This window comes from Pipra filicauda, unplaced genomic scaffold (genome assembly GCF_003945595.2).
Source record: "Pipra filicauda isolate LSUMZ 115617 unplaced genomic scaffold, ASM394559v2 scaffold18_size4552066_pilon, whole genome shotgun sequence".
Taxonomy (NCBI): domain Eukaryota; kingdom Metazoa; phylum Chordata; class Aves; order Passeriformes; family Pipridae; genus Pipra; species Pipra filicauda.
The window spans coordinates 4,380,276-4,405,700 of record NW_024104298.1 but is presented as its reverse complement, the minus strand read 5'-3'; the positions used below and the strand labels follow the sequence as shown (position 1 = coordinate 4,405,700).

Here is a 25,425-nt window from a genome sequence, read left to right as displayed (position 1 = left end):
ACTTTATTTGTGTCACTGCCAAGTCATACCAACCTTCTGGCAATTTAGGAGCCCTTTGCTTTCCTCTTTTCCTAGAAAACAGTGCCTTTATTTTACGTTGAGCCTACAGATTTACTTGTAACTTACTCTTTCTCTACAGATGCAAGTGGTGACAGAGTTAAAAACTGAACAAGATCCCAACTGCTCTGAAACTGATGCAGAAGGGGTGAGTCCTGCCCCTGTAGAATCTCAAACTCCAATGGATGCAGACAAGCAGGCCATTTACAGGTAGTAATGGACTTGTGTTCTGTCTTTTGAAGGGTAAAGAATAGAGGATTTTTTATTTTTTTTTTTAATAAATAATAATAAGTAGCTTAAAACCAGATGATCTCTTGGCTAACTGTCTCCGTGGTTTGCAGGGAAAAAAATGAGATCAAATTAGCCTCCCTGTGAGTCATCAGCCAAGAAAACAACTTCCCTAGATAGCAGGATTCTTCAATTTCAGTAGTTTTAATGGATGTTCTAATGGATATTTAGCAAGCTACCTTAGACTGTTGAACTGTGGTCACTATTTGTTATATTGTAGTTTTTATCTTTAATGCAAGTTTTTATTTTTATTGTAATTAGGTTGATCTTTGCTCCTTTTTTTTTTAGCAATAACAATCTAATGCCCAGCAATTAGCTCGAAAGGGATTAAATATTGATGTACAAACACACTAATTTGAGATTTTTCAGTGTTAAGTGCTGTGCTAAGCAGTTTGCTCAGTTTTGATGAGGTTAAATGTTGTTTCGCTTTAACCATTTTATAAAGACAGAATTATTACTGGTTTTCAGGTTAAAAAAAAGGGGAAAAAACAAACAACAAACTACCAAAAAAGCCAACCTGACGAGAAAGATGTATCCACTCATTTACAGACTTGTGCTAACAAAATCATCTTCTCCTCAGAGCATGATTTCATAGGAGGCCTCTGAGTACAGCCTGAATACTATTCTCAATTTTTTGAAGTTATTTTGTGATGTATAAGTGTGGCCCACGTTAAAGAATAGATGAATTTTATCAGACTTCATTTAAATCTGCATTCATCCTGTTTGTAAATCCTAATTCTCATTTCTGGTGCACTGTATGAATGTATCTCTTGCTATTCAATTTCAGTGAATTAAATAGTATGTCAGAGCTTTTTCACTTTTGATTGTTCTCTTTATTTAAATATATACCTATTTTAGTGGTGTATTTGCCTTTACAACGTGATAAATCAAAATGAAAGTAAACTATCATATTTTGCTACTACCAGTGATGTTAAATGCAGTCTCTTCCAAGGCTTGTCACACTTACATGAGTGACTGTGACCTTATCTGAGTTAGATGTCCTAATTTTCAGTGGTGTACACATAAGTGAAAATATTTATTCATATGTTTAAACTTTTTTTTTCTAGGCACCCACTATTTCCCTTGTTAGCACTATTATTTGAAAAATGTGAACAATCTACACAAGGCTCAGAAGGCACAACTTCTGCTAGTTTTGATGTGGATATTGAAAACTTTGTAAGGAAGCAGGAGAAAGAAGGAAAACCTTTTTTCTGTGAAGACCCAGAAACCGATAATTTGGTAAGTATAAGCTGCTTGTTTTATTTCTGAAACAGTCATCACATTTGCATCTTCTTCCTAATTCCTGATCTCCACTGGTGTGTATAGTTTTTCTTCACATTTTTCTTCCTGTGAGAGATTTTTATTTATGTTAATGCTGAGAAACATTTTTTGAAGTTTATTCTGACCCCTTTTTTCCCTTCACAGTTGTTTCCTCTTCTCAGCTGGCTGAGATCAGTGTTTTGGATACAAACAGAAACATATCCTTGCCATAGCCAGGTTGACTGCATATCAATTTTAGAGTGTATAGCATATATTTATAAAAAAACATGTAATCAATGTAAATTTTTTCCAGCTGTTTTTTTTAATCAGGGTTCATGTAATTAATGTGGGAGAAGAGCTCTTATAAGATGAGCTTAGAAACTCTTTACAATATACAAATTATTTCTTGACTCCTTTAGGCTTTCTGGAAGTCCTTCCTGTGATGGATCTGTGATTTTCCCTTTTTTTGATATACTTGCCTTCAATATTTTAATCAGAAATGAGAGTTAGTTCTGTTCTGCATGAAGCAGGTCTGCAGACTTGCTAAGCCTCAGGTTATTTGCTTCATTTGTAACTGAATTCAACACAAATACACTGTTTTCCCTTACCTCTCTAATCCCAGTTTCTTTTCAGAAGCACAGCTGAAATCTAGTGGGTGGAATGTAGTAGCTTTGGCTCAGTGGATGAGGAGAGAGCAGTGGATGTGGTTCATCTTGAATTTTGATGTCTCTTACAATGTTCTCATAGACAAACTGATAAAATATGGACTAGATAAATGAGGAGTGAGATGGACTGAAAACTGGGTGAACCACTGGGCTCAAAGGATTGCAGTCAGCAGCATGAAAGCCACTTGAGGGCAAATTATAAGTGATGTATTCCAGGGATTGATACTGGAACCAGAACTGTTTAATGTCTTCATTAATGACCTGGATGATGGGGCAGAGTGTACCCTCAGCAAATTTGGAGATGTTGCAAAACTGGGAGGAGTGACTGGTGCACAGATGGTTCTGGCACTGTTCAGAGGTACTTTGTTGGTTTTGGAGAAATAGGCAAACAGGAATCTTATGGAGTTCCACAAAGGGAAATGCCAAGTCCTGTACCTAGGGAGCAATAATTCCCCCTCCACCGGTACACCTTGGGGGCCAACCAGCTGGAAAGCAGCTTTATGGAAAGCGGCCTGACAGTCCTGGTGGGCACCAAGCCAAGTGTGAGGCAGCAGTGCATCCTTGCAGCAAAGAAATTCAGCATACTTAGGCTGTGTTAGGAAGAGAATTGCCAGCAGGTCAAGGAACGTGATCCTTTCCCTCTGCTTGGCACTGGTGGGACACATCTGGAGTGCTGGGTACAGTTATGGGCTCCCCACCTGTAGGCATGAATATACTGGAGTCAGTCCAGCAAAGGACCAAAAAGAAGATTAGGGGATGAAAGCATCTCTCAATGTACCTAAATACCTAATAGGGGAGTAAAGAAGACAGACCCTCTGACTTCTCTCAGTGGTGCCCAGGGAAAAGACAAGAGGAAATGGACATAAACTGAAACACAGGGAAGTTCCATTAAAACCTTTTTACTGTGAGGTGGATTGAACAGTACAGGGTGCCCAGGGAGGTGGTCTTCACCTCTGTTGATGGGCTGCACAAATCTGGCTGGTTTTGCTTTAGGTGGATGAGGAAGTATTTATGTCTTGGATCCCGTGGCTCCTGAGGTCAGTACTGTCTTGAACTGGAACCAGGTTGCAAAATTAAAAATGTTTGGCATTGAACTCCTGTCCTGTGGTCGTATTGTTAGCTGTGACTTTCTGTTGCTAGATGCCAAATGAAATCTGAGTGCAGCTTGTCCTCTGCCTGTCCTGGAGGCTGGGAACTCTGAACAGCTGACATTCTGTCAGGCTGATCATTTTGTCTGGGGCAATGAGCAGAAGAGTTTCTGTCAAGTAGTGAACTGGCTAGTATGGTTTTCAGTCCCTTCTTCAGCTTGAAATATTGGTGCTTGCACAGAGAACGCTGTAGATGGGCAGTTTTTTCTGCCTTGTGTCAAATAAATATATACATTTTTACACAGATTAAAAATCTCTTTTTTTTTGTAGTGAGGGCCCCTATTGTGCACCTTTGTTGCATCTTCTGTTTTTCTGTCCTTCCCTTTTTGACTCCCAATGTTAATTAAACTATTCACTTGAAAGGAGAAGCCGTTAGGGCTGTTAATTAGAATGAGCTAGAAGGGTGGAGCAGGTAGGCCAGACAACTGATTACTTTCCACCTGTGTTCTTCTCTGGACCCAAAAGAGTCAAACAAATCAGATGTAAATGCTTACAATCGTTCAACTTGGAGCCAGAGCTACACTAAGATAAATTGAGTATCACAGTACTCTAAGGAGCCAAATTCAAGTCCTATCTGAAGAGTCACACTGAGGAAATGGGCCACTAATTCAGCTGTTTTGTTTTGCTTTTTATTTTATTTCTTTTGGAAGTGGCATGTAAAACTCAACTACTCAGGTTTTGTGATGGAGCTTAAACTGATGGCTCCAAACCAGCAGAATATAATTTCATTCTCTGTACTGCCTGTCAGCTAATTAACCAGGTAACAGAGATTATGAAGGGTCACAGATGGTGACTGTAGGGTCACTTACAGTCCTGGCAACGTTCCACATTGTGCTCTCACTTGCATATTCCAAAGGAAGAGCTTGGTTTTCATCCAAAGGAATCTTAATCTGAGTAGTGCAGGCATTGGATCAGTTTGACCATAAAGGAGGTTCATTAAGAGCAGTGTGTGGTTGTTCCAACTTGAGTAGCTCTAAAGATAGTCTAGATTACCTCGTTACTTGGGTATTATGGTTCCCATTCTGAATTAATTGGTGGTTTCCTGCATTAGTAGTATAAAGGATTTCAGCACTGGGAAATACCGGTAGCATCCACCTGAAACTTAATTTTAAGGATACCCATATATTGTTAAGACTGGCCTGTAAACCAAGTTTCAGACTTTATTATCTAGATGGAGGGATTCTATTCCTTCCAGTTAGACACTCCAACAGCATAAATTGATGATCTTGAAGCAGCAAGGCAAAGGGTTGTGGTCCACTCAGAAATAGTGTTACCAGGCCTTTTATTCTGCAGTGTCTTTCCCAAGTCTGATTTTGTCAGGCACGTGGTCAAAGCAGGATTTTTGCAGTGAAATGGATAAGAACATTTCTATAACTGTTGGCTTCTGGATGGGTCAGAACTTTGGTGTTAGGATTCAGCATGTTTAAGAGAATGAGAATTTCTCAGAAGAAATTATAAGAATTTGAAAAGATGTGGAAAAAGTTACACTTTCTCGTGCAGGGTGTTTTTTTAGGGTACTCCGTGAAATTACATTGATTAACTTTATTTTTTATTTGGTTTATTGCTATTTTCCTGTTTTTTTCTCTGTGTGCATTCATGTAATAGAGTTAGCCATGGTTTATGTTCAAAACCTGCAGCACTAAAAAATACCCCACAAAACTGTGCTGTGGCTTCCCTGAAGTGTGAAGTTTTAGTTGTTGTCTCTTCTTACATCTGAAAGGTGTTTAAGATGCCTCTTTTCTTTCCAAGGAAGAGCATATAGCAGGAAAATGCAAAGTTCAGTTCTGAGATCTGTTGAAAGAAAACTGAGAAGCTTCATTCCTACTCCTGGACAGGTTTTATCAGCTTGCTCTGAGATGTAGGAAGTCTTGACGTTCTAGGTATGTGTGTGTTTTTAACACAGATCCATCTTCCAGTCAGAAGAGGCAGTTGTCTTCGGACTGGAACTCCCCCCTGAGTTCCAGTCCATCCCTAATAAATACACAGAGAAAGTGGCTTTTCTGTGGCAGCTACATTTGCTCCTCAAGAACTGTAGGCTGCAAACAGAATTTTGAAACTGTTCCCTTCCGACTCCACTGACTGACCACGCAGGTTTAGATTATTTAGAGAGAGGTAAAAGGGAGCTACAGGTTTATGTTCTGGGGTTTTTTGCAGTAAGTATTTAGCTGTTACAGATGTGCATGGCACAGCCTATTATTTGAACCAGAACCGTCCTCTATCTTGGAATGTCCTCTGCAGGTTTCTTCCAGTTTTCAATGATTTTGTTGTCTTTTCTGAGGCTTGGTCACTCGTGGTGTCTCTGTTGATGTTCTCTGAACTGGATGAAAGTGCTGATTAGCTGCAAGAAGTGCAGCTTTAGGGGGAACCTCATCAATAAGTGTCTGCAGGGAGGTGTCAGAGGATGGACCAGGCTCTGCTTGGGGGGGCCCAGCAAAGGGACAAGAGGAAGAGGCAGGAACTGATGCCCAGGAAGTTCCACCTGGACATGAGGAAGAACTTCTTTGCTGGGCAGTGACCCAGCACTGAACAGAGACCAGAGAGAGTGTGAAGTCTCCCTCACTAAAGATATTCCAGAACCATCTGGACACAATCCTGTGCCATGTGCTCTGGGATGGCCCTGCTGGAGCAGGGAGGTTGGACCAGATGACCCACTGTGGTCCCTTCCAGCCTGACCCATCCTGTGCTGCAGACCTCCCATTTTCAAATCTTAGTCCCTGTGGGAATGAAGTGGAAGCTGAAGGCTGTGCTCATGTTCTTCTTACTACACTGGAAGTGTGCTTTCTTTTCCAAGCTTTAACTACCTCCTCATCTGTTTTGGAATGTTATTTGCATCCACCTTAGTCCTTATATCAAGCATCAGTATCAGAAGACCTGAGTTTGCAACAAAATCTGCTCTGTATCACTAGCCAGAGGTTCCCAAGTGCATGTGCTTCTTTCTGGAAACATGCTCAGCTTCCAGCTCAGTGTCCTCATTACATGGAGTATCATCTGTTGGAGCTTCATACCCTTCAGCCCTTACCCTTTGCCATCTCTACCTCATTTTCACAGATAAAACAGATCTTGTAATCAACCACTGCTCTAAACTGCTCTTTTTTTCTCCATTTGTATCCTTTTGTGCTTAGGACTTACACAGACAGGCTCCTCCATGTCTAAGAGGTTGTTCAGCATGAGTGTTTGCAGATAATTTTTTAGAGCTTTCACAGATTACATGTTTTAATACTTTCATTACTTAACACTGGCTTTTTGTTTGGTTTTTTTTGCTTAGTGTTAACCCAGATGCTGCATAAATATCACGTTGCCTCAGAGTGGTTCCTACCTCTTGTGTAGCTTCTGTTCAGAGTAAACTCCTCCCCCATATGGGTGACTTTTCAAATTACCCCACATTCCTAGGACCACAGGATGGATCAGGTTGGACTACGAGCTCAGGAGGTCTGTAGTCCAACCTCCTGCACAAAGTAAGGTCAGCTCTTGAGTCAGAGCAGGTTACTTAAGGCTTTGTCAAGTCTAGAAACAATGCAAAACAAGGAGTGTTAAATATGCTCTCACTTTTGTATTTGAACAGGACACTCACTGACTTTTTTGAAGACCCCTCAAGTTTTTTGTTTTGCTCAGGGTAAGGATTTTTGGTTCAGTACCCTCTTCTCAAAGACTGAATTAAATTCTTAGTTGTGTCAGGATAGGTTGTAGTGGTGAAGCCAGCTGATGTAGTTTGAATATTTTTGACTGAACAAGTCACACTTTTGCATTTCTGACAAGTGTTCTTAGTATTTTAATGTGCAGAACTGTCTCATGAACATCTAGTTATACCTTTTCTAGCTATGTCAAAATAGGGGAAAGAGGTTTTTCAAATCAAAACAAATGAAGACAAGATACCCCCCCTCCCAGAGTTTGTATTCTTCCCCTGAAGACCAAAATTACCCCAGGAGAATTTGGGTCAGGGAGGTAGGTGAGCTGTGAATGAATTTTAATTGTTTGGGTTTTTTTGCAAATGGAAAGAGTTATTTGAGTGAGAAGATTGTGTCAGTATATGGAGATTCTTTCATGCATGTTGTGTGAAATTATAGTCCAGGTTTATTTCTACAGCTGAAAAAACTGAATCAATTGGCATATTCCGTCCAGGAGCACTAAAAACCAAAAACAAGGTTGTAGATTTTGAAGTTGTGTCTTTTGAGAGCACAGGAGTGAAATATTACTGCTGCCGTGGCCTGTCTGAAAACACTTCTTTGTATTAATTTTGTTCAACATGGGTGATTTTATCAGGAGTTCTTGAACTTCTGCTGACATGGAACTTTGGTCCACCCATGCTGCAAGAGAGCAGGAGCCATATGGCCACAATTAGTGTAGTTGTAAATTAATTAATAAGTCCTGGTGACAGGCATGGCACATTTACAAAGTTTTGTTTGCCTTCTAGCACAGCTTCCTGCAAGAGTAGAGTGGCAGTGTGTGGCTCTGGAGAAACCTGGATAGTGTTACTGATTCTTGATTTATGGTTAGTTCTGACTTTAATTCAATTTTCACTTCAGGTATTGACCATCAGTTTGAAACTAAATCTAAGCTGAAGAAAGGACTTTTATTTTTCCTCCAAACACATGCTGATAAATAAATAATACAAATATGGGTAATGTTTTAAGAAAAATAAACCCTCTTGACCGAGCAAAACTAATCCCTAATATAGTTAAATATTATGTGTCCAAAGGCATATTTTTGTTATCTCAGTTTTAGCTGAATGTTTAAAGCACTCACTGACATACGTGCAATGTGTTGATCTGCAACATACGAAGAATTTTCTAGTTTAAGCTTTTTTGTCTCTGGAACAGAGTATGTTTAGACATGGATGACCTTTGTTTTGTGGTAAAATCTAGTTAAATTTGCATGGTTTAACTTTGTTGTGTTTAAAGGTACTTAAACAGAGTTTAAACAGCAACCTGGGCTGATTTAGAAGATCACTGTTTCATGCCTCAGTGCTGGGTCATTGCACTTATTATTTCAAAGGCTTTTGGTGCCATAGGTCCAAAGAGTTACCAGATACTAATTTGGATCTACTGCCTCACATCTACAGCTCAGATGTTTCTGCAGCTGTACTTCGAAAGATACATGTAATTTTTTTTTTCTTTTTAACCCTGAGAAGAAATGAGATTTTCTTCCTTTTTTTTCTTTAAATCCCTTCATGTTTTTGTCTCTTGTTTATTTTAACATACAATTGTCTACAGTGAGTGAGTGTCCTACAGCTGGAATACCTTCTGCTGGAAAAACAGGGAGAAGATCTGTCACAATGAAAGCTGAAGTGTCATGGTGGAGAGGGGAGAACACCCAGAAGTTTTCCTGCCTTGATCTTCTCTGGGTGCTTTGAAAAAAGGCAACTTCGGCTCCCAGCTGGCTTCTTGAGTTAGAAGTAATAGGTGGATTAGTTCATAAGGCATCATTTCTGATCATTGGATTCAGTGCTCTGGCCAGGGAAATGACCCTTCATATAGGAGAAGCTTTTCCAAATAATTATAAAATCAAGCTGTGCACTTTGCCTCAAAATTATAATTACTCAGTTTCATAAAACCAAAGGGTATTTCTCTTGGAGATCTAACATAGCACATAAATGTTGGGGGTGGCATGCTGTATAAAAAATAATTACTTTGGTAGTGTGTTGTGTACATATTTGAATGCCCTGGATTTCTTACTGCTTCATGAAAATTTAGACCATCTGGGTTTGGTTTTAGCTTTTGATCTTCTGCCATGACCCTTACAATCACCTAAGCTATTTTTATGCAGTATGTAATGCCACTGGTTATCCAGGCTTACAAGTCTTTTTCTTACAGTAAACATGCTAAGTATTCTCACCATGTACATATCTCCTGCACTTTGATTTTTGTTTAAACATGGATTTTTTTAATTGGGTTTCTTGCTTTTTATTTAATGATATATATTTCATAACCAGTCTCCTCACCTGAAAGTTCTTTACAAGGTTTTACCTGAGAGTTGTTCATCTTTGACATACAGTTGCAGAGGAACTTAAATAAAAGCCGTAGGACTGACAAACTGTTTGATTACTTTAAGCTTTGTTGAACAATGTGACAAAGCTTGGGACCTCTTTATTCTAATTTAATTGAGAGATAAAAGCTGTTGTGTTTTGGTTACAGGTGAGATGACAGGCCATTTCCTGTACTTTCACCCTCCCCAGCAGTCTGTGTGACAAATTTATGATTAAATCACAGGAGGGTCTTCTCAGTGTATCTCAAACTCATGTGTACACTTTTGGTTTCCTTGGGTCAGGGTGTAACGTGGGGCTGATATCTCTAAATTATAGAGCTCAAGACAACTGCTGGTGGCCAAACCTATTCCAACCTTGCTTTCCAAATAATATGTGTGGATGGGATTACTTTCCTTCACTTTCAGTCTTGTGTGTTTTTATGGCACAGAGTTGTTCAGTGGGGTTAAAGATCATCCTGTGCCCTGCAACACCTTCACTGTGCTCTGTCTTCTTAATGTGTCACATGTGACAAAGATCATGTTGTTGTCCTGTTCTGTTTCCCCTGTGTGGTAGTTTACTTATGTTCCTTTCACATTTCAGGACTTAGCAATTAGCAAGTCTGCTTTAATTGGATGAACTTTGGTACTGGGAAGTAGTGTTTTGCTTAAATCTCACATTAAATATTTTTTGAATTAACAGTTGTTTTGTTTCTAACTTTTTTTCCCCCCACTTCTCTCCCTTAGATGGTAAAAGCAATCCAAGTTCTTCGTATCCATCTGCTCGAGCTGGAAAAGGTTAATGAACTCTGCAAGGATTTCTGCAGTCGTTACATTGCCTGCCTGAAGACAAAAATGAACAGTGAAACTCTGTTAAGTGGAGAGCCTGGAAGTCCTTATTCACCTGTGCAATCTCAGGTATGTTTCAAATACATCTAAGTGTGTTTTTGCTTAGATTTCCTTAAGAACTCATAGCTGCACTTCTCTTGCTATTAGTTTGCAAACAGAGTTTCTGCAATTTCCTTTACTTTCTCAAATCCGTTACTAAGAGTAGGAAGAGCTATTTTGTTATTTTTTAGTGTGCACACCTGTGTGCCAATGTGCCACTGCCTGATGGACAAATTTGTTCAAATATGCCAGAACGTGGACTCAATTTTTATTGTCTGTCTTGCTTTTATGATTTTCCCTCAGTTCAGCAAGTGTAAATATTCAGAATAGCTTGGATTTGCTGTTTTGTTGGAAGGCGGGTAGGAAACAGAGTAAACAAAGGAGAACTAAAAAATGTCCTTGTTAAGAAGGTCTCTTTAGTCTGGTTTGCTTCCTTGAAATATTGAGGTGACTGATGCATTTTATACACAGTCTGTGTTGTGGGACAAATAGACAATGTCTGATGGATTATAGTTGCAATATTTGAGATGTCTGTCATTGCATGTCACATCAGGTAAATGTGTAATTATGGAAAGGACCCATTTCTATACGTATGAACCTCAGTTTATATATTGTTGACATTACTAAATACAATGGCCAATTGCATTTTTTGTAGTAAATTGGTAACAACAACAGTTTGTATGTTATGGTTGATATTTTTGCTGTTAAATGCTGCAAAGTGAGCCCTGACACCCAAGTATGTACAAGATACTGAATCTTAAAGGATGGCCCTTCTCTGAATTACTCATGTGTCTGATGCTCTGTATTCAAAAAAGCCTCAATGACTTTTGAACTGCACTTTCTGCACTCCTTTCTTAGGTTTCAGTGTCTGGAAGTGTGGAAAGGAGATTCTAAAATCAGATAAAAAGCACCCTTTTAAAGGTGTTTTTTGCATGTCTCCTACATTTTGCATTTGCTATCAAAAGAAATTATTCATACACATTAAGGAGTGTGGAAGAGTTTGCATGGTCAGGGTTGAGTAAGAACTATATTGAGCAGAATAAAACATGCTGGGCATCTTGAATACTTAATACATCATTTTGAAATTGATGGAATTAAGGTAATAACTAAAATTCTAAAGCTTTGATGCTTGTAATCAGAGCATCAAGGGTCATTTCATCTGTCCTTTTTCCCTTGTGTTTTTTGAAACTGTTTCTCTTGCTATATATATACACCTAGAACTAGAATTTCTGAAGGTAGTTTTACATCTAACAGTTGCTTTCATGAGGGTTTTCAAAGGTAATGGTTGGTGATAATGAGGAAGTTAATATAGGTAATGATGAACCTCTAATGAAGTCTCTTTCTCTTTGAAGGTAATCCTGTGATTAAGCTCCAAATGTATTTTAGAACCAAAAATGCATAATACAAAATTGAAAAACACACAAGCATGATTTATCTCCTTACAAAAAAAAAAAAAAGTTTAAAAAATGCAAGCAACTAATTGTTTTATTTTTCTAGCAAATTCCAAGTGCCATTGCAGGCACGCTCAGTCCCCAAGGGATTATGGTGCCAGCATCAGCATTGCAGCAGGGAAATGTAACTATGGCAACAGTAGCAGGTATGACAAAGTAAAAACAACTGGCACCTTGCTCTTCGTGTTGGTTTCTTTAATAGTTGTTACAAAAAATACACAAAGACTTTAAAAAATGTGTTCTAAGTCTTAATACCTGAAAAGTTGTTATAATACAATCAAGTGCATTACTGTTTTATGAAGGTTTAATTTTTTGTGTACCAAGTATGCCTATGTGAGTGGCAGTTACATGTATATAAGATTAAGAGATCTTTCTGTACAACGCTACAAAGACATTTTAGAGACTTTTTTTTCCCCCTTTAAAAAAAAATTCTATTTGACAAAAGCATGCATTACCTAAAACATTGCACTTGTTGGCTTCCTCATGCTCCCTGGAGTTGGGAACCACACCTACAAGTCTGTGTCCTTGTTGTCCTGCTATTGTAGAAATGACATTTCAACTGAAATATGTTATCTTCCTTCTAAGCAGGGTTTTAAAACAAACCCAGCTGCCTGCCCTAACCAGTGCACTCACATAGGTGTGGTTTTGGTGTTGAGACCCTTTTTGAAGACTTAGGTCAGTTAAAACAAAACTATTAACTTCTTTTATAGCCTGATAATCGTGACAGTTTCCTTTGAAAATAGGTTTAGGATGCCCAAAATATAGGGAAATAAAGTCAAATTTTGTGCAGTCTTTTTGTGAATGGAAGAAAATGTTAGTGTAGCAAAGAGCACATCTTACATGGTTACTAGAAAAAACCATAGTAAATGTATTACCAAAGCTCTTGTATTGTCTGCAGTGCTGATGTCTTTATGTGTTTAAAGAGAATAATACTTGAAGGGCTTTTGCTTACCTGTAATGTGTGTTGCTGTTTTGCTTTAAGGGGGGACAGTGTATCAGCCCGTCACTGTGGTCACTCCACAAGGCCAAGTGGTGACACAGGCACTGTCACCTGGGACTATTCGGATCCAGAACTCTCAGGTTTGTTTCATGGGCTTCACAGAATAGTTATTCGGGGTTCAGATAAATCTCAGTGGTTTTAGGAGGTTTGGTTTCAATTTGGCAGACTGTCAGAACGAGCTCTGTGTACACACACGTAGTAACTCATGTAAAATTAGTGCAAGCACTGCTGTAGGAGCTACAAGTTGTTTAACATGGCATAATTTGGAGATCCCAGACAGAGCTCCCTTGCTGCATCTTAGTTCCTACCTGTTAAATGTCTTCCTTTGCTGATGGCAGAAGAGTATAGGCACATAGAAATAAGAAAAAAAAAAGAACTAAAATTAAAAAAAACCAAAACACCCCTAACCTCCTCCCTAGGGAAAAAAAAACCCAACCCTCCAAACCAAAAACCCCTTTGAATTAAATAGACACTTTTTCAATTATTACAACTCTTCTAGTTGTTGAACGAGGTTTAGATAGATTTACTGTATTGCATTATGGTGCCACACTGCTGTTGTCAGAAATCTGACTTTTTCTCATGATGGCAACCGCTGGTACTGTGAAACTGTTATGTACTTCAGAGTCTGTCTATTTTGGGAAGCATTTTGCTGTAAAACCTTCAAGATACTCAGTTGAGACTATGGGAGATCCTCACATTTGGCTCAGTGTGTCGTACCCTGAAAGATAAGGGCCAGCACTCTTTTGGGGGAGGCTCCTGAGAGCTGGATCTGGAGAGTTCAAAGGAACAACTGAGGAAAAGGAAACATGAAAACTAGACCATCTTTAGTTACAGAAAACCTGGCTCGCTTTCTCTTGGAGCTGGAAGTGGTAAATCAAATCTTCCAGGAACCTGGAGTCAATTAAAAATGTGAATGAGGAGCTACCATCTGAATCTGTTGGTAATCACTGACTCACTGGCTTCTTTTCTTCCTTATTCTGACTTTCCAACCAAAAAAAGCGTGCACAGAGTGTTCTTTTAATTGGCAGGAGCATGTATGTACTTGCCTAGAACAAATACAGTTCTGCCTTCAGACACCTTGCAGAAAGAAATGTGTAAAATTACTCTCCTATACTGAACTGTTTTTGAAGAAAAATGTTTTTTATACCTCTTATGGGGAAAAAAAAATACTGAGTCGAAAATAATGTGTATAGTCTATAAACAAAAAAAGGACTTGACCTTCTGCAAACATCTCTGGCTACTTTTGATGTTAGTAGGAATCTCCAGACCCACCTGTGCATAGGTTTGGACTTGGATTCCTTGTCACCCATAGAAAATCCTTCTTCAGTTTCTTCTTTTTGAGTGTTTCAAAATGCTTTGGAGGTAGGGAAAACTACTAGTGGAGAGCTATTGAAAGTTCATTATAAAGCCTCCATATACAAGCAGATTATGTAGAATGTAAAGCATTATTTTGGAAATAAAAGTATGCTCCAGATATATATTTGTTGTAATTTGATAGCTTAAACCTTGTTCAAAACTAGTTTCATACAGGACACAGACGTAATGGTTGGCTTAAGAAATTGCTCCAGTTTGTCTGAGAAACCTGATTTAGAATGATTTCAATTATAATTGTCTGAAATAGAATCTTATATGCAATTTGTACAGTATTTCTTTTTACCTCTGTGTAAGCATTTAAGAATGTATTCCTAAATGTTCAGATAACCAATGTGCAAATGATTTGATGTATCCATAGAAAGTGAAAAACAAAGATGAAGAAAAATGAACCTTTAGGAAGTAGTAAAAGTGTTGTGAAGTGAGTTACATATTCTACCATATAAGTCTTCTTGCTCTTTGAGAATTTAGATGCATTTTTTAACAGGACCTTTATCATGATTGTGTGCAACTCTAGCATAATAATTAATTTTACTTTACCCTTTGTTTAATTCTCAAATCTGTATTTGAGATTTTTGGAAGTATTTTACAGCTTCCATAGTTGTTTATATTTGCACACAGTGAGTTTATTCAAAATATTCAAGCCTAATTTCTTTTTGTTCAATAAATGAGTTGTTCATTCATTGATACAGAACTATTACTGTGCTAACTGCCTTATTTCTTCTAAAATTTTATATGCAGCTTCAGTTGCAATTAAACCAAGATCTAGGCATCTTGCATCAAGATGATGGCTCATCAAAAAATAAAAGAGGAGTTCTTCCCAAGCACGCTACAAATGTGATGAGATCTTGGCTTTTTCAGCACATAGGGGTAAGGACTGAGCATGGTCAAGAGTCAGTTTTTTATGTAACTCTTTTATGTAGTCTCTTACAACTTTGCTTCATAAGGAAGGTGAATTTATTCTCGTGTCCTTTATGTAATCTCAGTTCAGTTTTCCCTGAAGTCATTTGGAGTAGTTCCGCAGTCTAATGTCAGTTGATTTTATTATTATTTTAATAAGTGTGTTACATTTGTACTTCATGGTCTCAATAAACATTGTTAAAGGGAAGCTTTCTTTGTTTCACTGTGCTGAGTACTTAACACTCTCTACACCCTGGTTCATGGCACAAGGAAAAATAATTCCATCTGTGTTTTGTGGGTATTTTTGATAGAGGAAAATTTCAAATTTTCTGGCTTTATCTCCTTTCCAACAACCCTGATGTGTACCAAGTGTGTTACTATCTACTTGTGCTTTCAACTTACCTTGAAAGGATAAATGGCTCTCAAGTCATATTTCAGTGTTTAGTTGATGGATATTTTGTGTTTTACAACCATTTCACAGCAGAAAACTGACACAGGGAAGCTGCGTGTGCGCCTCTTGTGTTACATGCACTGACTTCATCTGTTTAGTTCAGAGCAGCTTTATTTAACTAGAAAGTGCTTGTCAGTGCTCTCATATGACATTGCCTTTAGACAGCATAACTAATCAGATGTTATCACATGCTGTGTTGCCCTGGGATCACGCTGTTTAATAAAGACTGTCAGCCACGAGAAGCTTTTTCTTCTGAATTACCCATCAGTAGTTTAATGGTGTCATAGACACTTTCAAGGATAAAATCAGTTTTGTGTAGTAAAGCACTCCTTGTTAAATTATTTATGTCTGTAAAAGTTTGTGAGGTTTCTAAAGTTCGTGTTTTAATGAGTCAGATGGTCTTAATCCAGCAGCTTTAATCTGTTGTAATAAAGGAATTCTTATTTTTGATGAGGAGCAACTTTAATCAGTTGTAATAAAGGAGTCCTTATTTTTGATGAGGAGATGAAACAAGCTTGTGCCTTTTTTTTGTTTGCTTTTTTGGCCTCTTTAGCATCCATATCCAACAGAGGATGAGAAGAAGCAGATTGCAGCACAAACAAATCTGACACTACTCCAGGTTAACAACTGGTAAGAGCAAAACCCTTATTTAATATCTGTCATCGTCTCCACGTGCTTACAATATAGAAATAGTTAAGAGTGTAAGTTGGATATCTGGAATTGAACTTGCTGTTCTACACATGCTACAAAATATGTATAGAAATACAGGAGTTGTGCACTGATACACAAGCATGTCATTTTTTTTAAGGTATAATAACACTCGTGCCATTTAAATTATACAAGGACTCCAGAAAACATTGCAACATTGAGGAATTATGTTCTATTGCTGAGAGAGATGGAAGTACTCTCATTTCTCTTCTGCAAGTAAACAAATGGAAGATTAAAGGTGTTCAGTGACCTGAAGCTCTGTAAAGGTTGCAAACATTTAAGAAGTTACTGTCAACAGAGATTGATTCTGCCCTTGTATCAAAGGGTTCTCTTCTGAGCAGTGATGCCTGGAGAGTGGCAGTACCTCAGCTACACTAGTTCATGGTCCAGCATGTTTTAGCATGTTTTATCTTCACTGGAGGTGTAAGATAAGACACCTGCCCCCGCAGAAGAGAGGAGGGAAGGTGCCAACACGCACCTATTCTGCTTGTCAGTTCAGTTCCTAAAATTACTGCAGCAAAGTCCAGCAGGGATCTTTCTCAGATTTCAAAGAGGACACTGGCTGCATGGCTGCAGAGGGGTCCAGTGGGGAAATACTTAAGATAGTGACAGAACACAGGTTCCAAAAGTGGAACAGTGTAACTCTGCCTGTGGGACATGTAGTCACGGAGCTCTGTGGCCTGGGATCCGACTGCTGTCTTTGAAGAGCATTTTATTACACCACATGGACCTGCCAGCTGCAACCAACCTCCTTCCGTTGCAGGCAAAGGTGTGTCCTGGCTGTGTTTTGTCAGATTTAGGGATGATATCCTCAGTCCCAGCTCCTTGGCACAGCTCCTGCATTAAAGTTGATTCAGTTAATTGCTGGTAGCTAATGAGATGTGGTTTAAGCATTTTCTTGTTCACTAGCAGGAAGGGCAGCAATTAACATGCTAAAATAAACAAGTGAAAACCAGGGAACTAAAAGGAATTGGGAAAGATGTGAAAAATGTGTTTGCTGTTGTCTCCTGGGTCAGGAGCCAGCCCTTGGAAAGCCAGGGAGCCTATAAAATAAGTAATGCGGAAGCTCAAGGAAGTAAATGAAACCAGGCCAAACAAACTAGGTTAGGCAGGGGCTAGATTTTAGGTGGACCCTAATGAGAAGAGTGTCAGCTTTCTGAGCTGTGCTGTCAGCAAGTTTTCTGGTGCTTAGTTTTTAATAAGATCCTGAAGTGTACATCTGTTGTGCTGTCTGGAGGATTTTTCCTTCTGAGGTGGGGGGAAAAAAAAAAGCTGCTAGCTGCAAAATAATAGAAGCACTTTCTTAGCTAGTTTGCCAAAATCAAAGGATGTGGGTATTCTGAAAGCAGAAAAAAAGCTTTCAAAAAAAAAAAAAAAAAATGAAGCCCAGCTGATAGGGAGAAGATTTTATATTCCTGATTTTTTTTTCCTTTCCACTGCATGCTTTGTGAATGTGGGAGAGAACTTGAAGCAAACCGGTCACAAGTTCTCCTTGCCCTCGGTTGTGTTCAGGTTTATCAATGCTAGAAGGCGAATTCTTCAGCCGATGCTGGATTCCAGTTGTTCCGAAACCCCCAAAACAAAGAAGAAAACAGCTCAGAACCGGCCGGTGCAGAGGTTCTGGCCTGACTCCATTGCCTCAGGAGTTGCTCAGCAGCAATCCAACGAGCTCACCATGTCCGACGGTAAGGAGAGACCATGGATAGTTAATTCCTTCGTAACAGGGAAATGAAGGGATTGATGCCTTTGGGGGGAGGGGGAACTTCTTCATGTTTCAGTATAAATGTGGTTTTAATCCGGGAAAACATAACAGAAATTATGTCAATTTTTTTCTCTTTAATTGCCTGTGTTTTTAGAGGAGCATTTTATTGGATTTTGCGTCGAGAGACTGTTGCTTTTGTTTCAGAAGTTGTGAAACGGCAGAACAGAAGTGAGATGTACAGCTCTGATGTAGAACTAAGTTCTCTCAGTGCGTGTGTGCACGTCAGGAGTGTTCTCTTTGATGAGCACTGCGGGGCTGCAGCTTCAGTTTCATTGCTGAGCATCTGCAATTCTACATCTGCCTCACGTGTTTCAAGGTGAACAGTGAGAGGCAGAGAGGCTTTGACTGAAGTAACTTCCTCAGCATCAGATCAAACAAGAAGACCTAATTTAAGAAAGATAAATATCTGCTTTAATCTCAGGATCATCCTTTCTATCCTGATGCCTGATGATTTGTTCCTTTCCAGTTTGTAGCAGACTTTTCCCTCAGCCTGTGCTGGACCTGACAACAGCTTTGTCCATTTAAAAATCCCCTTGAATCTCTATGAACACTCCCATTTTTCTGCAGTGAATTAAGCTGGAATACTTTGCAGAAATGGTCTTGTGATGACTTGATTGGAGAATTGCTGTAGTGGGTGTCTATAACACAGCTAAGTTTAAGATTCCTGACCAGCCTAATCCTGGCATTTCCTGATACTTGAGTGTTTGACGACCTATATGGCTTTTATTTTAATCTAGTTTCTTAGGTCTTCTTCCTGTTGATTGGGAAAAAAACCTGTTATAAATAATAAATACACATTACTTAAAATTGGAAAGCAAGAAAGATGCTAAATTACTGTGATTGTGCTTCTGCAGGTGCTGTTGTCACCATTACAGCTCCAGTCAACATGAATGTAGACAGTCTCCAGTCTTTGTCATCTGATGGTGCTACTTTGGCTGTCCAGCAAGTCATGATGGCAGGGCAGAGCGAGGATGAGTCTGTAGACAGCGGGGAGGACGATGGAGGAGACCTCTCAACAACAAACATCAGCGGGCTGGTCTTGGATAACAGCGATTCTCTGCAGTAGGAAGCAAGAAAGTGTGACAAAACACTTAGGAAAAAAAAAAAAAAGAATGGACTGACTGACTGACTTTTTATAGTTTGCACAGCAAACATTTTACACAAGTTTTATTTCTAATATGTTTTATATGTAGATATAGAAGGGTGCACTTTTTTGTATTTCATAGTAAGCTTAAAGAGTGTTTTTGCAGGTGCAGCAACTTCTTTCAAATGTGGGGTTTTTTTTCGTTTCTTTTTCCTTTTTCTTATTTCAGAAAATTATATCTAGTAATATAATAAGAACCACGTAAGCACCCCTTTGTCCTATGAATTGGACATGCTGCAGTTTCTAATGAATTATGCAGTTTCAATTAGTGCTGTTATTTAACACAGCTTTGGATGGGCAGGTGATGTAAATTTAAAGCATGTGACACTAGTGTGTGGAACTTAATTATTAAGTTAGATGCATATATTTGAAAGATGCTTCTGCACCTTAAAAACTGCTAGTCTGAGGTGGACAGCAACACACATAAAAAGGAACTGTTGATGTGTGATTCAGTAGCGAATGTATGGCAATTTAAATAAGTTTAGTTTCTCTCATAGTCCGTGAGCCTGTTTATCATTTGCTATGAAAACTCCTATTTTTACCTTGCTGGGGTTATTGGATAAAAAAAAAATATTTTTATAAATTCATTAGAAATTGGGATGACGACTGTATTAAGCAGGAGGAGAAAAAAAAAAATAATTTCCAGAGGGGAATAATAAATGTTTAATATTCCTATTTGGAAGGTCTGAAAACTGACCCAATTTAATAAACAAGCCTACAGTAGCATTCTATGATTCTCAGCTATCCCACAGTGATATACTATATTTGATAGTAGCATAAGAAGGGCCCACTCTTTGATGGGATTTTGATATTGTCAAACATTGATTTATATTATGTGTAAACTAATATTCAAATTACATAACTCTGTATCTAGACTTGTATCTGAAAATATTTGCTAAATGACTATTCAGGTGAGTAAATTCAAATACCCACAACTTTTCCAGTTACTAGATGAATTTAACAGTTTATAGTTTGTACAACTGAATCTGAAAAAAATGAAAAGTTGCCTACTATACAGTCATGAATTCTACTATTTTATTGCATTTGAAATATTTTCCCCTAATACGAAAAGAAATATAACTTATGGATTTATATAAAAATTTCTTCAAATCTGAAGTTTACTACCAGAATATACAGGCTTTATTAGAGTAGAAAATCCTTGTGTGTCATTTAAAAATGAAGAGCTGTTGTGAAAACAGCTGTTTTTTTGGTTTTGATTTTTTTTTTTTTTTGTGGTAACAGTTCATTTATTTTCCCAGAGTTTGAAGTCTGTGTCTATCTATCCACGAACTTTTGGAACTTTTGTATTTCCCTTTGTCAAGTACAGATAACAGATTCTGGGAGCCTCGTGGTATGATCAACATCCTCTTTTTAATCTCTGCCTATTTGTCACAGTGAGGGGTTGGATCAGAACTTCCTTCTGGTTTAGACCAAATCTAGTTGTGTTTCTGATGCGACAGGGAAAAAAAGATGTTAGATTTTTAGACATTGTATTTGAACAAAGCCCTTGGACAGATGCAAGTATTTAATTGAATACTTAATTTGTGCTTCACAGGACACTCAGGCATGTGGGTCCCCTTGATTTCAGTAGGATTGGCACATGTGCTCTTGGACGTGCTTGAATGGTTGGAAGGTGGTCATTGCAGATTCCAAAGCAGGTGTGAGTTTGGTGTGAAGAAAAACTTATGGAAGAAATGTCAGTAGCACTGCCATATGCACATGGAAAATAATACTAGTTTTCAGTGACTAGCATCTATTTTAAAAAAAAAATTGGTGTTGGTTTTACTCAGCACAAGTGATGTTTCTGCTGTGGCACTTACTTATTCCTGGCTGAGGATCTTCCTTAGTTCAAATGCTGTAATGATCTGCTCCACTGGAGTGGTAATTCCTAAAGAAATTGTTTTCTGGCTTCTCTGCTTTGCCACTGATGTGGGGTGTTTGTTAAACAGCACAGTAAATGAATAATGAAAGGTTTAATTAGGAAACTGTTGACATAGCATAACTATCTCAAAGGCTGTTGTCAAATCCAGTTTGACCCCAAAATATTTTAAAGGACAGAAACTATGTATGAATCCTGCTCCTTTGGAAACATTCCACCTACTGCCCCTACAAAAGATAACTGAGATTACTGGAACAGAGAGACAGATTCTGTGTTTTTAATTGTTTGTGATTTAACTCCAGAAGTGCTTCATCACCCCCACAGTTTCCATCATACAACAGGTCATGTTTGTTGGTTGTTTTGGGGGTTTTATTCAGCCACCCTTGTTTATGTTTAATAGACCTTTAATCCTTGTACTTGTAGCACGTAGGCAGAGGAATAATCTGCCTTTTAGTGAGTACAGGCCCGTGGACAAACACCTGCTTTTCCAAATCAGGCTGTGCTGGAGCACCAGGCTGTTTTTCACCATATCCTTTCCTTCCCTGACCAGCTGTTGCTGCCTCAGGCTTTCTCCATCCTGCTTCCAGGTGGGCTTGGAAGCAGCTCATCCAGCTGATCCCGGGGGTAGCAAACAGCCAGCAGTGAAGGGAAGGGTAAACCAAAGTGGGCAAAACTTCCATCCTTTGGAGATAGTGTGGCAATGGGCATTTGCCCACACCTCAAAACTATGAGGACTGAGATCCTAAAAAGAGAGAAGGCATTAAAGCAATTTAATATCTATACAACCAGCTGGAAGAGGCTTCAGGAATATGTTGTTATGTGCCACTTGGAACTCAATTGGAAACAACCAAGCCTCAGGGTTTGCAAACTTCTGAAAGTGTGTTTTTCAGAAAGAAGCCATTATCTAGTTAGCTTTTTTTTCCTTTTTTTGTTCCCTCCACCCTCCATGCAGCAGAAGTTTTATTCTTCTGAAAAATTTGCAACCTTGTCTTCAGCTACTTTATCAGTACCCAGAGACTGAACTGTGCAGAGTTTACTGTGAAAGGGGAATATGGAATAGTTTCACTGTAAGATTAGAAACATGAAAACATAGGAATGTGAATTCCTAAAACTGGAAAGGCTTTACCAGTATAATCAAAGGTATTGCTTAACATATGAAACTCAAACCTTTTAATTCAGTGAGAATTCTGTAGTGGGTGTGAACTGCACTGGAGTGCTTGTTCTTCTCTTGGTTTTAAAAAAGAAAAAGTAGTGTCCTTCATTTTTCCTGTATAACAAAACTTTGCTTTCAGCAAAGTTTCACCATTCAGGAAAGGTACATGTTTACATTAGTTAAAAAGTCTTTATAGGGGACATAAATTTAAACCCATAAGTAATTGCCCCCCTGCCCCTAAGTAAAGTCATATTCATATGCAATAGAACTAATTTTTTTAAAAATCAGTGTGATTCTTCTGCAGTTATGATTATTGAAACTTATAATTTTTATTTTTCTAACCCCAAACAGGGTTCTCAGTCCAGTTTTTTCAAGATTCCTGTAACAGGCAAGGCAATTTCCTGTCGCTTTTTAACTTTGGAAGCATTGCAGTTTAGTAAACCAATTCCAAAACGATCAGGATATATTTCTAAATGACTGTTACAAAGAAATAATCATGTTAGAAAATATTTAGAATCATCTCTGGCTCTGCAGTGGGTTTTTTCTACGTCTGGATATTGTGTCAAAGTGGAGTCCTGCTGACCTCAGGGAAACTCCATAAGGCTCCATATCAGGCTGCATTTATCTGCCAGGGAATTGATTCCTTGTTCTGGTACCTGATCTCTGTTAGGAACTTTTTGGAGAGCCCTCCAGCTTTATTTTGCCTGCATACCTGGGTGTTCTTCCAGTGGCAACCAGGATATGGATGAAGGACTTGGAGGGGCAGGAACTCATGTTGGCCTGGTGTGCACCACGTAATTGTTTTGGTATTCAAAATACAGCCAAGAAGCCAGACCCACAGTGAGGAACTGGAGTTCCCAGTTCCTGTGCTTCCAGAGTAGGTTCAGGTTTATGGATATTCTAGTGGAATGAAGCCACAAAGACTTAATGCATGTATAACATGTGGATTTGGTTCTGGAAGAATTAGAGGTTCATCTTCCTGACTTTATGAACTTGACAGCCCACAGAATGAAACAAAGCCTTTCCAAGGGATGATATTTGCACTTAAACAAAAATCCAGAACACCCTGGTATTTTGAAAAATTGGAACACATGCATTTAATTGTAATTAAAGATGTTTTAACATTTATTTTCTGAAGCAGAGTCATCTTGAGAGGAAAAAAAAATAAGTATTGGTCTATGCAAGACACAAATGTCAAAACTGTGTAAATTACCCATTTTTAGGTGCTGTATTATTGTTGTCTTTCTGACTTCTGTTACTTTGATTAGTCTTTTCATCAACCTTTCAGCCTTACATTCAGCTTAGAGTTGAATAGGCAAAGTGTAGTTTTGAAATCCTGTTGGAAATGTAACTACCCTTCATTCCCTCATGGAAATCTCGCATGTTAAACAGTTAAGTGAAATGTTTTTGGTTTCCTAATAATAAATTCAGACTCTTCACCACCTCCTGAAAACAGCATATCCATGAACATGCACGTTTAATTGTGGTGTGCAAACGATCAAATCATCAGCCTTGTGCTGGGGGCACTTTGCTCTTCCCTCTTCAGTGCAGCTGAAGCAGCAGCAGGTTCATTTTGCCAAGCTCAATGTGGATTCCTTTCCCCCCACCCCCTGCCTTTGGCATGCTAAACACCTTCAAATAGGTTTTGGGTTGTTTAATTTTCAAGGCCTGAAGTAACCTGATCGTCCAGTGTGTAAAGCACAGTGAGATTGCCACTAAGGTGCTTTTAAGTGATTGCCCAAATCAGGTTATCTGTTCGTTCTTGTCACCTGGAAATATCAAATATGCTCCTTTTCTGTGACTTGGTTCTTTAGGACCTGCTGAGTGATCACAGCTGGTTTTGCCAGAGAAAAGCAAGGTGTGAGAAGGCAGTGAAATGCCTTTCCAACCTTGTGGGCTCCTGTAAAGAGACATAGTTCAAGTTAATAGAATCCAGTGTTTTCAGGTCGTGACAGAAGTGGCCCATAAATCTCTCTGTGGGTTGGCAGCACTGGGTCTGCACAATCAACAATCTTTAAAATGTGAACCCTGTAACTTTTCTGTCCTTGGTTGTTAAGGGATTTTTGAAGCAGCTGACCTATCAAGGGATAAAATTAAAAATGAGAATATGCCTCTTGGATGATTTATTTTTACACTGCTGTTCTCTGTGAACAGAAAAAGCACATTTTTAAAGCAAACCATTTACATGACTTTAACAGTGTTGTTTGGCTGAAAGACAAATATGTTTTCAAGAAACCTTGAGCATAGTTTTAAACTGTTTAACCAGTTCCTGGCCAGGGAAAGTCATTGGCCTCTGTGTTTGTTTGGGGTTTCTTGTTTATGCAAATGAAGAAAAATGTTTACTAGTTCTTACCAGTATGGGGATTTTTATTATGCTTTTGTAATGCAGGAGCAGCTTCGATGAAAGAAAGCATTAGCAGGTAAATAGTCCATAATGTGTGTGACTTTGGGTGGGGTTTTTTTCCTTTGTTGTTGTTTCAAAATTATTAATTAAAATGGCATGGACATCAAACTTCTAGTAGTGGTTCCAAGCATAAATGGTAGTGACTTATTTGAAAGGAGTTCCTCTCTGCCAGTCCCATGTGTTAACTCGTTCAGACAGACTGTAGTGCATTTCTGAAATTGCCATGTTCTGCTAAATCAGAAATCTTCAGGAAAGGAGCAGCCTCTTTATTACAAGGCAGCGATTCTTCTCCGGCAAGAATCTCAGACTCATTTCATCCAGTGTGTGAATCTTGCTCAGCGAAGATGAAGTCAAACGTGGGTGATCTGAAGAGAAGATTTCTTCTGCCTAGCACGGGAGCATTGTTCATTCCTACTCTCTCTTCCCTGGCATCTGGCACGGTGAGATCCACGTGTGCCCCCCGAAGGGAACAGCCCAGAGCCCGGCACACCTGGAGAAGGGGCTGTGTGTGACTGCACTGGCCACAGCTGGTACAGCCTCCAGGTGCCCTGCCTTGCTTAGCAATCTGTTTGACAGATTTCCCTTTACCCTGAGGAACGTGCAGTTCTAAGCATAATTGACCATTTTCTTACAAAAAAAAAAAAAAAAAAAAGATCTTTTTGTAGATATTTTCTTACTCCGGAACATATTTCCCCAAGGATTTTGGATCATTTTTGTTTTTAAAGGGTTAATCTGTGGATAGCTGAGTAGTGCGTGTTCTAGACACAGGAATATTCGATCATTTTTTTGACCTCAGAAGTGTGTCTGAGAGTAGTGCCAGTAACTCCTGGTGATATCATTGGAAATAATTTTAACTCCACTGTTGCCAGGGAGCAATTTTTTCCTTATTCTGAAATGAATAAACAACTAACCAAAAAAACCCCAAACCAAAACGAAAC

General features: G+C 38.7%; 1 protein-coding gene across 3 annotated transcripts in view; it reads left to right on the top strand.

Moving 5' to 3' along the window:
* PKNOX1 (PBX/knotted 1 homeobox 1) overlaps positions 1-24,595 on the top strand; it is a 42,033-nt gene extending 17,438 nt beyond the window's left edge. For 2 of the 3 annotated variants that reach the window (XM_027741900.2, XM_027741901.2), the window contains exons 4-12: positions 140-267; positions 1,413-1,584; positions 10,124-10,294; positions 11,762-11,861; positions 12,698-12,795; positions 14,828-14,956; positions 15,991-16,067; positions 17,658-17,830; positions 18,762-19,092. In XM_027741900.2, the coding sequence (XP_027597701.1) occupies positions 140-267; positions 1,413-1,584; positions 10,124-10,294; positions 11,762-11,861; positions 12,698-12,795; positions 14,828-14,956; positions 15,991-16,067; positions 17,658-17,830; positions 18,762-18,973 (1,260 nt within the window). In that variant the 3' untranslated portion in view covers positions 18,974-19,092. Of the gene's footprint in view, positions 1-139; positions 268-1,412; positions 1,585-10,123; positions 10,295-11,761; positions 11,862-12,697; positions 12,796-14,827; positions 14,957-15,990; positions 16,068-17,657; positions 17,831-18,761 lie in introns of all 3 variants that reach the window. The other variant, XM_039380190.1, reaches the window with a different exon arrangement.
* Positions 24,596-25,425: the final 830 nt, after the last annotated feature.